A 15,000-nucleotide genomic window follows, 5' to 3' on the forward strand; every position below is an offset into this window, starting at 1 on the left:
GAGGGAAAGATGAAGGAGCTAAATGTGAAAGAAGAGAAAGAAAGAGAGAAAGGGAAAGAAAGGGAGGGAAGGAGAGAGGAAGTGTGTGGAGAGGAAGAAAGAATGGGGCAATGGAACAGACTGAGAAACAGACAGATAGATAAGAGATAGACAGATATAGATAGACAGAGAGACAGATGGGAGAAAGAGAATAGAAAAGTGAGGGAGAAAGAAGGAGAAAGAGAAATAGAAGAGAGCAGGATGAGACAGCAAGAAGAGAGGGAGAAGGAGAATAATAAAGGGAGGGAGAGAGAGAAAGGGAAGACAAGGAGGAGGAGAGAGGAGTAAGAGAGGACGACTAAGAGAAAGAGAGGGAGAGGGATGATGGAGAAGACGAAGGAGGGAGGGAGAGAGAGAGAGAGAGAGAGAGAGAGAGAGAGAGAGAGAGAGAGTGAGAGGGAGAGAGAGAGAGAGAGAGAGAGAGAGAGAGAGAAAGAAAGAAAGAAAGAAAGAAAGAAAGAAAGAAAGAAAGAAGGAAAGAAAGAAAGAAAGAGAAAGAGAAAGAAAAAGAAAGAAAAAGAGAAAGAAAGAAAGACCGAGAAAAAAAGAGAGAGAGCGTGCATAAAACAAGAAAAACAAAATACATTAAAGTAAAGAAACCCGCACCTGGTCCTGAGGATCTCCCACCCCAATACCTGATCCCAGACCCCGCTCCTCCGGCCGGAAACCCGAGACGAAAGGAAGGAGAGAAGGAGCCCGAAGGATCTCTTCCGGTTAAGAGGAGGCGAGGGCGGCCCCGAGGGAGACCATCGCCAGACGGGCTCGTTGCCTCGACCGGGAACGGCGGAGGAAAACAAACGGGTATCTTTTTTTTTTTTTTTTTTTTTTTTTATACCGGTTGCCGTGACGGAAAGGAGGGGGAGGGGGAGGGGAAGGGGAGAGTGGGAATGAGGGAGGGAGAGAGAAAGAGAAAGAGAAAGAGAGAGAGAAAGAGAAAGAAAGAGAGAGAGAGAGAGAGAGAGAGAGAGAGAGAGAGAGAGAGAGAAAGAGAAAGAGAGAGAGAAAGAGAAAAAGAAAGAAAAAGAGAAAGAAAGAAAGACCGAGAAAAAAAGAGAGAGAGCGTGCATAAAACAAGAAAAACAAAATACATTAAAGTAAAGAAACCCGCACCTGGTCCTGAGGATCTCCCACCCCAATACCTGATCCCAGACCCCGCTCCTCCGGCCGGAAACCCGAGACGAAAGGAAGGAGAGAAGGAGCCCGAAGGATCTCTTCCGGTTAAGAGGAGGCGAGGGCGGCCCCGAGGGAGACCATCGCCAGACGGGCTCGTTGCCTCGACCGGGAACGGCGGAGAAAACAAACGGGTATCTTTTTTTTTTTTTTTTTTATACCCGGCTGCCGTGACGGAAAGGAGGGGGAGGGGGAGGAAGAAGGAGAGGGGATGGAGGGGAAGAATGGAGGGGAGGGAGAGAGAGAGAGAGAGAGAGAGAGAGAGAGAGAGAGAGAGAGAGAGAGAGAGAGAGAGAGAGAGAGAGAGAGAGAGAGAGAGAAAGAGAAAGAGAGAGAGAAGAGAAAAAGAAAGAAACAGAGAAAGAAAGAAAGACCGAGAAAAAAAGAGAGAGAGTGCATAAAACAAGAAAAAACAAAATACATTAAAGTAAAGAAACCTGCACCTGGTCCTGGAGGATTCCCACCCCGGCAATACCTGATCCCAGACCCCGCTCCTCCGGCCGGAAACCCGAGACGAAAGGAAGGAGAGAAGGAGCCCAGCGCACCTCTTCCGGTTAGAGAGGCGAGGGCGGCCTCGAGGGAGACCATCGCCAGACGGGCTCGTTGCCTCGACCGGGAACGGCGGAGGAAAAACAACGGGTATCTTTTTTTTTTTTTTTTTTTTTTTTTTTTGCTACTGGTTGCCGTGGACGGAAAGGAGGGGAGGGGGAGGGGAAGGGGAGGGAGAGGATGGAGGGGAGGGGGAGAGAGAGAGAGAGAGAGAGAGAGAGAGAGAGAGAGAGAGAGAGAGAGAGAGAGAGAGAGAGAGAGAGAGAGAGAGAGAGAAAGAGAAAGAGAGAGAGAAAGAGAAAAAGAAAGAAAAAGAGAAAGAAAGAAAGACCGAGAAAAAAAAGAGAGAGAGCGTGCATAAAACAAGAAAAACAAAATACATTAAAGTAAAGAAACCCGCACCTGGTCCTGAGGATCTCCCACCCCAATACCTGATCCCAGACCCCGCTCCTCCGGCCGGAAACCCGAGACGAAAGGAAGGAGAGAAGGAGCCCGAAGGATCTCTTCCTGGTTTAAGAGGAGGCGAGGGCGGCCTGAGGAGACCATCTCAGAGCGGGCTCGTTGCCCCGACCGGGAACGGCGGAGGAAAACAAACGGGTATTTTTTTTTTTTTTTTAATACTGGTTGCCGTGACGGAAAGAGGGAGGGGAGGGGAAGGGGAGGGAGAGGGGATGGAGGGAAGAATGGAGGGGAGGGAGAGAGAGAGAGAGAGAGAGAGCGAGAGAAAGAGCGGGAGAGAGAGCGAGAGAGAGACAGACAGAGAGAGAGAGAGAGAAACAGAAAGAGAAAGAGAGAGAGAAAGAGAAAAAGAAAGAAAAAGAGAAAGAAAGAAAGACAGAGGAAAAAAAGAGAGAGCGAATATAAAACAAGAAAAACAAAATACATTAAAGTGAAGAAACCCGCACCTGGTCCTGAAGATCTCCCACCCCAATACCTGACCCCAGAATCCGCTCCTCCGGCCGGAAACCCGAGACGAAAGGAAGGAGAGAAGGAGCCCGAAGGATCTCTTCCGGTTAAGAGGAGGCGAGGGCGGCCCCGAGGGAGACCATCGCCAAACGGGCTCGTTGCCTCGACCGGGAACGGCGGAGGAAAACAAACGGGTATCTTTTTTTTTTTTTTAATACTGGTTGCCGTGACGGAAAGGAGGGGGATGGGGTGGGGGAGGGGGAGGGAGAGGGGATGGAGGGGAAGAATGGAGGGGGAGGGAGAGAGAGAGAGAGAGAGAGAGAGAGAGAGAGAGAGAGAGAGAGAGAGAGAGAGAGAGAGAGAGAGAGAGAGAGAGAGAGAGAGAGAGAGAGAAAGAGAAAGAGAGAGAGAAAGAGAAAAAGAAAGAAAAAGAGAAAGAAAGAAAGACCGAGAAAAAAAGAGAGAGAGCGTGCATAAAACAAGAAAAACAAAATACATTAAAGTAAAGAAACCCGCACCTGGTCCTGAAGACCTCCCACCCCAATACCTGACCCCAGAATCCGCTCCTCCGGCCGGAAACCCGAGACGAAAGGAAGGAGAGAAGGAGCCCGAAGGATCTCTTCCGGTTAAGAGGAGGCGAGGGCGGCCCCGAGGGAGACCATCGCCAGACGGGCTCGTTGCCTCGACCGGGAACGGCGGAGGAAAACAAACGGGAACCTTTTTTTTTATTTATTTATTTATTTTTTATTTTTTTATACCGGTTGCCGTGACGGAAAGGAGGGGGAGGGGGAGGGGAAGGGGAGGGAGAGGGGATGGAGGGGAAGAATGGAGGGGAGGGGGAGAGAGAGAGAGAGAGAGAGAGAGAGAGAGAGAGAGAGAGAGAGAGAGAGAGAGAGAGAGAGAGAGAGAGAGAGAGAGAGGAGAGGAGAGTGAGAGAAAGAGAGAAAGAGAGAAAGAGAGAAAGAGATAAAGAAAGAGAAAGAGAAAGAGAAAGAGAAAGAGAAAAAGAAAAAGAAAGAAAAAGAAAGAACGAGAAAGAAAGAGAAAAAGAGAGCGAAGAGCGAACATAAAACAAGAAAAACAAAATACATTAAATTGAAGAAACCCGCACCTGGTCCTGAAGATCTCCCACCCCAATACCTGATCCCAGACCCCGCTCCTCCGGCCGGAAACCCGAGACGAAAGGAAGGAGAGAAGGAGCCCGAAGGATCTCTTCCGGTTAAGAGGAGGTGAGGGCGGCCCCGAGGGAGACCATCGCCAGACGGGCTCGTTGCCTCGACCGGGAACGGCGGAGGAAAACAAACGGGTATCTTTTTTTTCTTTTTTTATACCGGTTGCCGTGACGGAAAGAAGGGGGATGGGGAAGGGGAGGTGGGAGGGGAGGGAGTGGGACGGTGTGGGGAGAGGGGGAGGGATGGGGAGGGTGTTGATTTTTTTACACCGGTTGCCATGACGGACAGGAGGGGAGGAGGGGGAGGGGGATGGGAAGGGAGAGGGGGAGTGGAAAGGTAAGGAAGAGGGGAGGGAGAGGAAGGGGAAGGGGGGGAGAGGGAAAAGGGGGGTGGGGTAGAATGTGTAAGAAATGAGAGAGAGAGAGAGAGAAAGAGAGAAAGAGAAAGAGAAAGAGAGAGAAAGAGAGAAAGAGAAAGAGAAAGAGAAAGAGAAAGAGAAAGAGAAAGAGAAAGAGAAAGAGAAAGAAAAAGAAAGAAAAAGAGAAAGAAAGAAAGACCGAGAAAAAAAAGAGAGAGAGCGTGCATAAAACAAGAAAAACAAAATACATTAAAGTGAAGAAACCCGCACCTGGTCCTGAGGATCTTCCACCCCAATACCTGATCCCTGAATCCGCTCCTCCGGCCGGAAACCCGAGACGAAAGGAAGGAGAGAAGGAGCCCGAAGGATCTCTTCCGGTTAAGAGGAGGCGAGGGCGGCCCCGAGGGAGACCATCGCCAAACGGGCTCGTTGCCTCGACCGGGAACGGCGAGTGTCGGGCATCTTTTATACCGGTTGCGGTGACGGAAAGAAGGGGGATGGGGAGGGAGAGGGGATGTACGGGGAGGAATGGAGGAGAGGAGAGGGAGGAGTGTGTGTTTTTTTATACCGGTTGCCATGACGGACAGGAGGGGAGGGAGGGAGGTGGGAGAAGGACGGGAGGGGGAGGGGGAGGGGAAAGGGAAGGGGAAAGGGAAGGGGAAAGGGGGAGAGGGGAAGGGGAGGAGAGGGAAATGGGGTGGGGCGGAATGTGTAAGAAATGAGAGAAAGAGAGAGAGGGAAGGAAGAAGGAAGTGAGAGAGAGAGGGAGGGAAGGAGGAAGCGTGTGAAGGAGGAAGTGTGTAAGGTAGAATGGGACAAAGGAACAGATCAATAGATAGATAGAGATAAACAGGTAGACAGATATAGATAGATGGATAGACATATAAAATATAAAACGAACGATGGAGAGAGAGAGAATGATAATCGAACTAAGAATAGGATATACCATGAAAAATCATCAAAAAAACGAGACCGGCCGATAATAGCTCCCACAGCGCCGAACAATCGAGAACAACTGATCAGACCCCACGCAAAGGCGCCATTTTTCTCCCTAACGTGCGAGTGACGTCACAGATCTCAAGGCCAACGAGATATCATTCCTCCTTTGTTGTTGTTTTGAATTTCTCTATTTTTTTCCTTGTATGATTTTCTCGATTTAGCAGAGAAGAGGGGAGGGAAGAAACGAAGAGAGAGAGAGAGAGTGAGAGTAAAGTTTCCTGTTTTGGACCGGCGCGAACTGCACAACAACTTCTGTATGTAAATGGCGGTTCGTTTTCCATTGTTTGGGCGCCCGTAACGGCTCTTTAGTGATGTTTGTTGTCTGCGTTTGTCTCTTTGTGTGTAAGAACGAGGAAAATGTGTAAATGGTGATTCTGCTTCCCTGATACTTAACGTTTGGAAATACGTATGTATTATTCATGCGATTTGGTGGTTATTTGCAGTCTATGGAACCTTCCAGAACATTTCGTTTAACCTGAACTTGCCCTTCAAGATAAAAAAAGAAAAATGAAAACGAAAACAATACCACAATAGAGACGACAAGAAAAGAAATTGTTTCCCCCCCCCCCTTTTTTTCTCAAGCATTCCCAAAAATAACATTCTTCCAGAAACACAAATACCCCTCCACCCCCCCCAAAAAAAAAAAAAAAAAATCCCCACCCAAGATATTCTGAGAAACACACACGCACGCACACGCCCCTTAACACACCCGGCCTCAACAAAGCTCACAGTTGAAAGCGTGGAGCAGGCTGGGCCGCCATTTGACTCGGCTGAAGATAAAACAAACACGTAAAGCGCAAGGTTAGCTTGGGCGAAAGGACCGGCTCGTGAAGTTGGCGTGAGTGTGAGTTCTTGCTCGTCAATTTCCGCGTTTGTGAAAAGGGGTTTTAGAAGCCTTCGCTAAATAAATAAATAGATAAATAGATAAAGATATAAACACAGATAAATAAATAGATAAAGCCTTCGGTTTATCTGTATTTTATGGCGGCAAAATGGTCGTTTTTTTAATATAGTAGGTAGATTGACTTCTCAATTGAAAATCTTCCTGTTCTTTTCTCTTTTTGGCTCTACTTTCTCGTCTTTCTCCCTTTGTTTCCTCTTCCCTTTATCCTTCACACGCTCCCCCTCTAATGTTTATGTTTCTCTCTCTCTCGCTCCCTACCTCCCGCTCTCGTTTTCTGTCTCTGTCTCTCGGCCGGTATGTTAAAATTGTGCGAGGCCCGACCTAACGAATATTCATTTATTCAGGCATTCACGTACATAGAAGTAATATCTGCTTATCGATCGGGTATATGTACATTTATCTATCTATCTATACGGTAGATATCCATGTCTAGACTGATAAATATGCATTTATTTCAGTGTGTTTGCATGTCCATAAGATGAATTTTAACAAATCGGTTGTCTCTGTCTCTCCCTTTCCCTTTCCCTTTCCTTCTCTCCTCTCCCTCAATTCCTCCCCCTCTTCTCTCTCTCGCTCTTGCTCTTTCATCTTTCTCTTTTCCTCTCTGCGTCGTCCTTCCTTATTCGCTCTCTCGGCGTCATACTTTTTTCTCTCCTATCTCTCTCTCCCATTGCCTTTCTCCATCTGTGTACCTCTATAATTCTCTATCGTTTTTCCATTTCCCTTCCATGCCTTGGTATCAATCAATGAGAGAGAGAGAGAGAGAGAGAGAGAGAGAGAGAGAGAGAGAGAGAGAGAGAGAGAGAGAGAGAGAGAGAGAGAGAGAGAGAGAGAGAGAGAGAGGAGAGAGGGAGAGAGGGAGGGAGGGAGGGAGGGGAGGGAGGAGAGGGGGAGGGGGAGGGAGAGGGAGAGGGAGAGGGAGGGAGAGAGAGAAAGAGAGAGAGGCAGAGAGAGAGGAGAGAGAGAGGGAGAGAGAGAGGGAGAGAGAAAGAGAGAGAGAGAGAGAGAAAGAGAGAGAGAGAGAGAGAGAGAGAGAGAGAGAGAGAGAGAAAGAAAGAAAGAAAGAAAGAAAGAAAGAAAGAAAGAAAGAAAGAAAGAAAGAGAGAGAGAGAGGGAGAGAGAGAGAGCGTAACACACAGATAAAAACACACGTCTGGGTTATTTCCAGATTATAATTACTGTACATCCGTAAGCGCTACCGACCTTACGTGTGTGTATATGTTAATGTCCGCCCTCCCTTTTCCCTCTTTATATATACACTATAGCTGTATATAACTTAATATTTCGCAATTGCAAGTATATGCAGTATATGTACACATGTATACGTACGCATGTGTGTACATATGTGTGAGTGTATCAACGCATGTGTGTTAGAGGGAGAGAAGGAGAGAGATGCTGACGTCAGCGCCATCTTGTGATGAAAAACAGACTCTATGGCTTAGACTGTAACGCGATTGGGGGTTTCCGAAAGGGTGATCTGGTTTGCCTCTTTATCTTCTTCCTCTCCTCTGCCTATCTTTCTTTCTCTTTCTCTCTCTCTCTCACTCTCATTGTCACCCTTCCCCATTCTCTCTCTCTCTCTCCCACTCTTTGTTTCGTTCTCTTTCTCTCTCTCTCACTCTCATTCTCTCCCTTCCCCATTCTCTCTGTCTCACTATTTCTTTCTTTCTCTCTCTCTCTCTCCCTCTCCATTTCTTTTCTTTCTCTAACGCTTTTTTTTGTCTGTATTATCAGGCTGTCTCTCTGTGACTGACTTAAATTTAACTAAGAACTAATCAGGTTTTAAATATTTTAATCACTTTTAGCTCTTACAGAATAATGCATCAAATAGAGGAAATAATCTCATTAATTGAGATCCTTTATAAACCCTCGGGTACAAAGGTTATTTATTTATACAGTTTTATTTATCTATTTTGAAAAATATTTATTCCTCTTCTTTTTTTATTCTGAATACATGGTGTACGTAATAGGCATTCTACTTGATTTAACTCTTCTTTTTATTTATTATCATTTTTTACCTCACTTCTTTAATTATCTGCTTATCCATTTTCTTTTTTAAAAAGTGGGATTGAGGAAGGCAGTGGTGAAGAAAGTCATGGAGAGAACAATCATAATAAGATAAATTCATAATAAAAATGGATGAAAGAATGATGTTAACCTCGACACACACAATGAGGATTGAAAAAGAAGATACGAGGATGTACTACAAAATATCAGTATGATGTGGGCATTAATGATATGAAACACTATAATAATAATAATAATAATAATATTGATGAAAAAGGGGGTAGGTTTTCAATTTGTGTATGCAAAGTGTAGAAACACAATAATAATAATAATAATAATGATAATAAAATAAATTGTGACGTTTCGGAAAAACTACATTCGTCATCAGGTGGTAAAACAAATGATTTTCTTTTCTCTTTGTCTCATGAGTCGAGTCGAGTTCGAAACATCGTCATTTATTCCTCTCTTTTTGCGGCTGTTTCATTTCATCAACTTTGAAGAAAAAATCCCATTAAAACAAAGTTGATTGGAGGAAGGAGTGGTTATTGTGACTATTATTTTTTCTTTCTCTGATTCACTCTTTTGTCAATACTCTCTATAGTGCTCTCTCCTTTTTATCTATTTCTCTTTATCTTTACTTCTCTCTCTCTCTCTCATCTCACCAAAAAGAAAATACACATAAAAAAAAAAAACTATTTAAATAAAGTTGATTGAACGACGGAGAGTGTATTGTGATGTCACCTTTAAAACATCTGAACCCACGTTCACACAAATCAAAGTGACAGAATGATGGAGAAGCCGTTACTTACATAAACCCCTTGCTTAAAAAAATACCAACAAACACTCATTCAAACACAATCGATAATCTGAAGAAGAGGTTATCACAAAATCATCCATCAACCTTTAAAAAAATCACATTAAACTAATGTCGACGAAAATCTAAAAAAAAAAAAAAAAAAAAAAAAAAATGGGAGAGGCTCTGTGTAATATAGATCTTACTTATCTTACTTAAAATTACTTAAAGCAGTCAGACGAGGTAGGAAAGTCCAACGGGGGTCTCCAGAGCGGTTCAATGGGAGCTTCTGTCCCTTGGGAAACACCGACTTCTGTTTGTATCCTGTTTCAGAGCTTCATTCTTGATTAAAGTGTTTACATCTGTTGCTTTCCAGTTTAATCTTCAAATTTTAGTTTACAATTGCACTATCGGTCTTTCTAAATATCTAGTCTAAATATTTAGCTATGTAGGTCTGTCTGCCTATCAGTCTATTAAATTATCTGCCTGTGTTTAATTATATAAATGTACTTTGATTACAATTACGCTACCGATCTGTTAATCATTCTCTACATCTACCCGTCTATCTATCCACCCATCTATACAGAGACACAAAACACGAACCGACAAACAACAAAAAACATCAGAATACTCAATCTTCCCCTACCCCCTTAAAAAAAAAAAAAAAAAAAAAGACAAAAAAAAAAAAAAAACGCATCCAAAAAACACAAAAACACAAAAACAAAACACGAAAAAATAAACCACTCATACCCATACATAAATTTCTTACGTACACCCGGAGACGCCAACCTCCCACCGCCTCATTAACCCTTAAAATTAACCCTTAACTAGGAAAACCGTCGCCCAACCCTCCTGCTTATACAAGTACCTGGGGGTGGGGGTGGGGTGGGGGGGAAGGGGGGCGATGATCCCTCCCTGTGTTAAATTAACGACGCAGGACCTTAGTGCTGATGCGAACGAGGAGCGGGCGATGGAGAACTGACTGGGAGGTGAGAAAGGTCGAAGGAATGGGAGACATTCTCTTCTGATGGGTGACGCGGCAGGCTCAAAAGATTGATAAAGACAATTGTAGGATAAGATAATGGTAGATTAAGATAATGGTTGGATAAGATAATGGTAGATAAAAATAATGGTTGGATAAGATAATGGTAAAGATAATGGTTGGATAATATAATGGTTGGATAAGATAATGGTAGATAAAGATAATTGTAGGATAAGATAATGGTAGATTAAGATAATGGTTGGATAAGATAATGGTAGATAAAGATAATGGTTGGATAAAATAATGGTAGATAAAGATAATGGTAGATAAAGACAATGGTAGAATAGGTACTCGTATAGAGGTAGAATGAGAATTGCAATAAAGCTGGTGGAAAGATATTTTGGTAGATAGGTAGATAGGGTAATCTGGGTATGTAATCCTGTAGATATACGGATAGAGAGGGCGAGGGAAAGGGAGAGAGAGAGAGAGAGAGAGAGAGAGAGAGAGAGAGAGAGAGAGAGAGCGAGAGAGAGAGAGAGAGACAGAGAGAGAGACGCAGAGAGAGAGAGAGAGAGAGAAAGAGAGAAAGAGAGAAAGAGAAAGAGAAAGAGAAAGACAGAGAGAGAGAGAGAGAGAGGAAAGAGCACAAGAAAGAGAGAAAGAGAGAAAAAGAGACACAAAATAAAAGCAAGAGAGAAAGAAAACACGTCCTTCCCAGAGTGCTGAGTGGGTGTGGCTCCCAATCTAATGCAATTCATCCAGAGAGATTTATTGCACAGAATGCCAAGAAGCTTATTTCCGGGCGGCAAAAAACAAAACAAAAACAAAAAAACGACGAGAAGAAAAGGAGAGAAAAGAAGAAGAAGAAGAAGAAGAAGAAGAGGAAGAAAAAAGAAGATGAAGATGAAGATGAAGAAAAAGAAAAAGAAAAAGAAAAAGAAAAAGACAAAGAAAAAGACAAAGAAAAAGAAGAAGAAGAAGAAGAAGAAGAAGAAGAAGAAGAAGAATAAGAAGAAGAAGAAGAAGAAGAAGAAGAAGAAGAAGAAGAAGAAGAAGAAAGAAAAAGAAAGAAAGAAAGAAAAAATAAGCGATTCACGTCACATTCTCCTTTCTCTCTGTCTAACGAAAAGGGAATTATCAAAATGGCGGTCTTGATATGAACGCATTTCGAGTATTCTATGAAACTCGAGGAAAAACTCCTCTTGTAGGTAATTAAAGGTGACATGCGTGCACAATGAGGAGCATATTATGGAAATTGGACCAAATTGAGACGAGAATAATGAAGGGGAAACGCGCCTAGGGAATATGGGGTGGGGGTGGAGGGGGTGGAGGGGGGTGGGTGGGTACGGGCCATTCAAATTTTAACGTAACGGTCTTTCTCCGTATTTTTCAAATGGAGAATACAGTTTAATCAGATTTGGTATTTATCATAATGGGATCTCGGGTGAAGGATTCGTTATTAGGTTAATTGAATGAAGTGCCTTTCAAATGTTAAGCAACGGTCTTTCTCCGCATGTGCAAATGGAGGATTTACGTTTAATGAGATCTGGTATTCAGCAAAATGGGACTGGCGCGAAGGAGTCTTATTAGGGTGATTGAATTGGGCGGTTAATTCTCCGTTAGAAAAGGCATTTCCACAATACGTCTGGCAGCAACAGGAAAGTGGAATCCCGATGTATATGCCAGTCGTCTCCTAAGTGATCGAGAGCAGATTCGTGGGCGGGGTGAGTCAAGTGTGTGGGTGTGTGAGTGGGTGAGTGGGTGGGGTGTGGGTGGGGTGAGGTGAATGGGTGGGCTGGGGTGAGTGTGTGGGTGGGGATGAGTGGTGGGTAGGTGGGGGTGAGTGTGTGGGTGTGTGGGTGGGTGGGGTGAGTGGGTGGGGTGGGGGTGAGTGGTGGAGTGTGTGTGGGTGGGGTGGGTGGGGTGGGGCAGTGGCTGGGGTGGGGTGAGTGTGTGGTGTGTGGGGTGTGAGGTGAGTGTGTGGGGGTGAGTGGGTGGGGTGGGGTGGTGGGGTGAGGAGGGTGGTGGGGTGAGGTGGGGTGGGGTGGGGGTGGGGTGAGTGAGTGGGTGGGTGGGTGGGGGGTGGGGTGAGTGAGTGTGGTGGTGGGGTGGGTGGGGGTGATGTGTGGTGGGTGTGTGGGGTGGGGGTGAGTGGGTGGGGTAGGGGTGAGTGGGCGTGGTGGGCGGTGGACATTTCGATGAGAGTGTTTGATATATTTCTAGGGAAAACACTTATTTTTATTTCAGTTTTGATCGTTTCTCCCGACTGTTTCTAAGTAACGTGCCTATACTACCGAATAATTTAAGAAATCCTAAAACCATTTTCTCAGCATTGCCAAGTTACCAAACGAGAACATAATAAACACAAACATCTGATAACTTGGACATTTAAATCCCGCAAGAAAGAGAAGCAGACAGCGAAACGTTCCCTCAACGGAAAACAAAACAAAACAACATAAAAAAATACATTAGATAGGTCAGCGAGAGAAGTTTTTTTTTTTTTATCAGTACGAAGCTTAAATATGCATCCGGTTAAGCGTTCACGTCAGCAAAAAATTTCATTGCCAGGCATCGCCACAGAACACAACTACACACCTTCAAAAGTAATAAAAGCCTTTTATTTCTTATATAAGAAGAAAATGAAAAAAAAAGGTATAGTCTCCCCTATAATCTCTGGGTATTTAGAAGTTTACGTGTAACTTCTTCCCATCTTCTTTTCTCGAGTCTGTTGTAAACTCGAAAGTTTTGATCATTTAAGCGACCTAATAGAGCTTCGCGGAGGGTAATTTTGGATGCTCGTCTTACGGTTTTTAGCGGCAAACTTTTAAGAAAAATTTCTCGTTAATGTTCTTTGGTCAAGTATCAGTTCAATATAGAATATTTCCAAAGTCAAATGCCTATAAAACCAACATAAAATAAAAAATAAACATAAAGATATATTTCTGTGTATTTTTTTCTCTTGTAGTTTGTTTATTTACTTTCGACGCCATCTTTATTGGAGAAAAAAATACTACACTTTTTGTTATAAAAGAAGAAGAAAAAATAATACAAAAATATAAGCGAAAAAGGGCCAAAGAAAACGGAAAAGGTTGGAATCAAATCAGAAAAGAGAGGGAGAAATAGACGAAAAATCAATCTTACGAAGGGCAAGAAATGACAAAAGCCAAAAAAAAAAAAAAAAAAAACTGCACAATAGGAGACGACTAAAGAATACCATCCAAGATGAAAAGGAAGCAATGATGTTTCCGCGTTCGAGAGAGAGAGAGAGAGAGAGAGAGAGAGAGAGAGAGAGAGAGAGAGAGAGAGAGAGAGAGAGAGAGAGAGAGAGAGAGAGAGAGAGAGAAAGGAGAGAAAGAAAGAAAGAGAGAAAAAGAAATAACATAAGCAAGAAAGCAAGAGAAAAAAAAAACACAAACACACACACCCAACAACCACCAACCCCCCTCCCCCTATACCACCCCACCCCCCCTCAACAAACTCACGTATGCGTCAGGGTGAGGTCCGACTTCCATGCATCTTCAGGGCTCTTGAGGAGGTGGAGAGAGAGAGAGAGAGAGAGAGAGAGAGAGAGAGAGAGAGAGAGAGAGAGAGAGAGAGAGAGAGAGAGAGAGAGAGAGAGAGAGAGAGAGAGAGAGAGAGAACAAACTCACGTATGCGTCAGGGTGAGATCCGACTTGGGCGCATCTTCAGGGCTCTTGGAGGAGGTGGTGAGACGAAGCGTCGGAGCCTCACTGCGGAAGATGCTCTGTCGCTCCTTCTCCCTCCGCCGTCTCTCCTCATCTGCGGGCGTGACGTCAGAGTAAAGGGAATTAAAGGGCGGCGAATGGGCGTTCCGTATTCTCACGTCAATGCAAGAGACAGACATAGGTTATCTGTGTAAGTGTGAGGGTATATAGCTGTAGGTGGTGGGGAGGAGTATATATATATATATATATATATATATATATATATATATATATATATATATATATATATATATATATATATATATATATATATACGTACGTACACTAATATGTGTACGCATTGCATGCACATATATGTAAATATCTATATAATGCAAATAAATAAATATACACACACATATATCTATCTATCTATCTATCTATCTATATCTATATATATATATTTTTTTTTGTGTGTATGTGTGTGTGTGTGTGTGTGTGTGTGTGTGCGGAAGGACACATATACATCATACACAAATGCATGCATGAATACCAACATTCACACATACGCATGCGATTTCCTCGTGAGAACTGATGCACAACTGGTAAAAATGTATATTTCATGCATTATATATTCATATATATGTGTATGTAAATGCAAAATGAACAATACTCATCTGTGTTTTAAATGTTTTATATGTTTCATTTACAACGAGAGTGGACGATGGAATTATATTTCTGCTTATCAAAATGGACATCATCATCATTTCAAATGTATGTAAATGCAGTGCGAATAAAACTGAAGGTCGATTATGTGTGTTTATGTCCGATGTTATTCATCAAGGTATGTAAGCTGAAGTGGTTAAAATGGCAAAATTGCTCATACTCTCTGTCTGTTTCTTACTCTCTTTACACACACACACGCACAGACAAACACACACACACACACACACACACACAGACAGACAAACACACACAGACAGACAAACACACACACACACACACACACACACACATACACGCGCGCCACACACACAAATAAACACACACACACACCCAAATAAACGAACACACACACACACGCACAGACAAACACACACACACACAGACAAAAAAAAACACACACACACACACACAGACAAACACACACACACACACGCACATCCGGACCGTCAAAAAAGGTATTCGCATGTTCGTGTCTGTCGAGCCGTGTCTGCAGGTCGTAGTCACCATGACAACACCCCTATTTGTGCATTCAGTTGCCAGTGTCTCATTAGACCTTATTCTTTAACATTATATAATCATTTGTAATTGACATGAGTTCCAAGCTTATACAAAGTGTTCATATTTTTACTTATTTGCGCAAGAGGATTGGATTCGTTAAGAGCGAGGGCTTCGAATCTGTTTGGAGGATTCGAATCTGTCTTTAGGTGATTCGAATCTCCCTTGACGACTC

At 43.5% G+C, this 15,000-nt stretch overlaps 1 protein-coding gene across 1 annotated transcript in view; it reads right to left on the bottom strand.

The window, feature by feature from the left end:
- Positions 1–15,000, bottom strand: part of LOC113820804 (uncharacterized) — a 74,505-nt gene that overhangs the window by 7,731 nt on the left and 51,774 nt on the right. Inside the window, exon 4 of the mRNA XM_070137402.1 lies at positions 13,530–13,659. Coding sequence (XP_069993503.1) covers positions 13,530–13,659 — 130 coding nt within the window. The remainder of the gene's footprint in view (positions 1–13,529; positions 13,660–15,000) is intronic.

Source organism: Penaeus vannamei, chromosome 23 (assembly GCF_042767895.1).
Source record: "Penaeus vannamei isolate JL-2024 chromosome 23, ASM4276789v1, whole genome shotgun sequence".
NCBI classification, from domain to species: domain Eukaryota; kingdom Metazoa; phylum Arthropoda; class Malacostraca; order Decapoda; family Penaeidae; genus Penaeus; species Penaeus vannamei.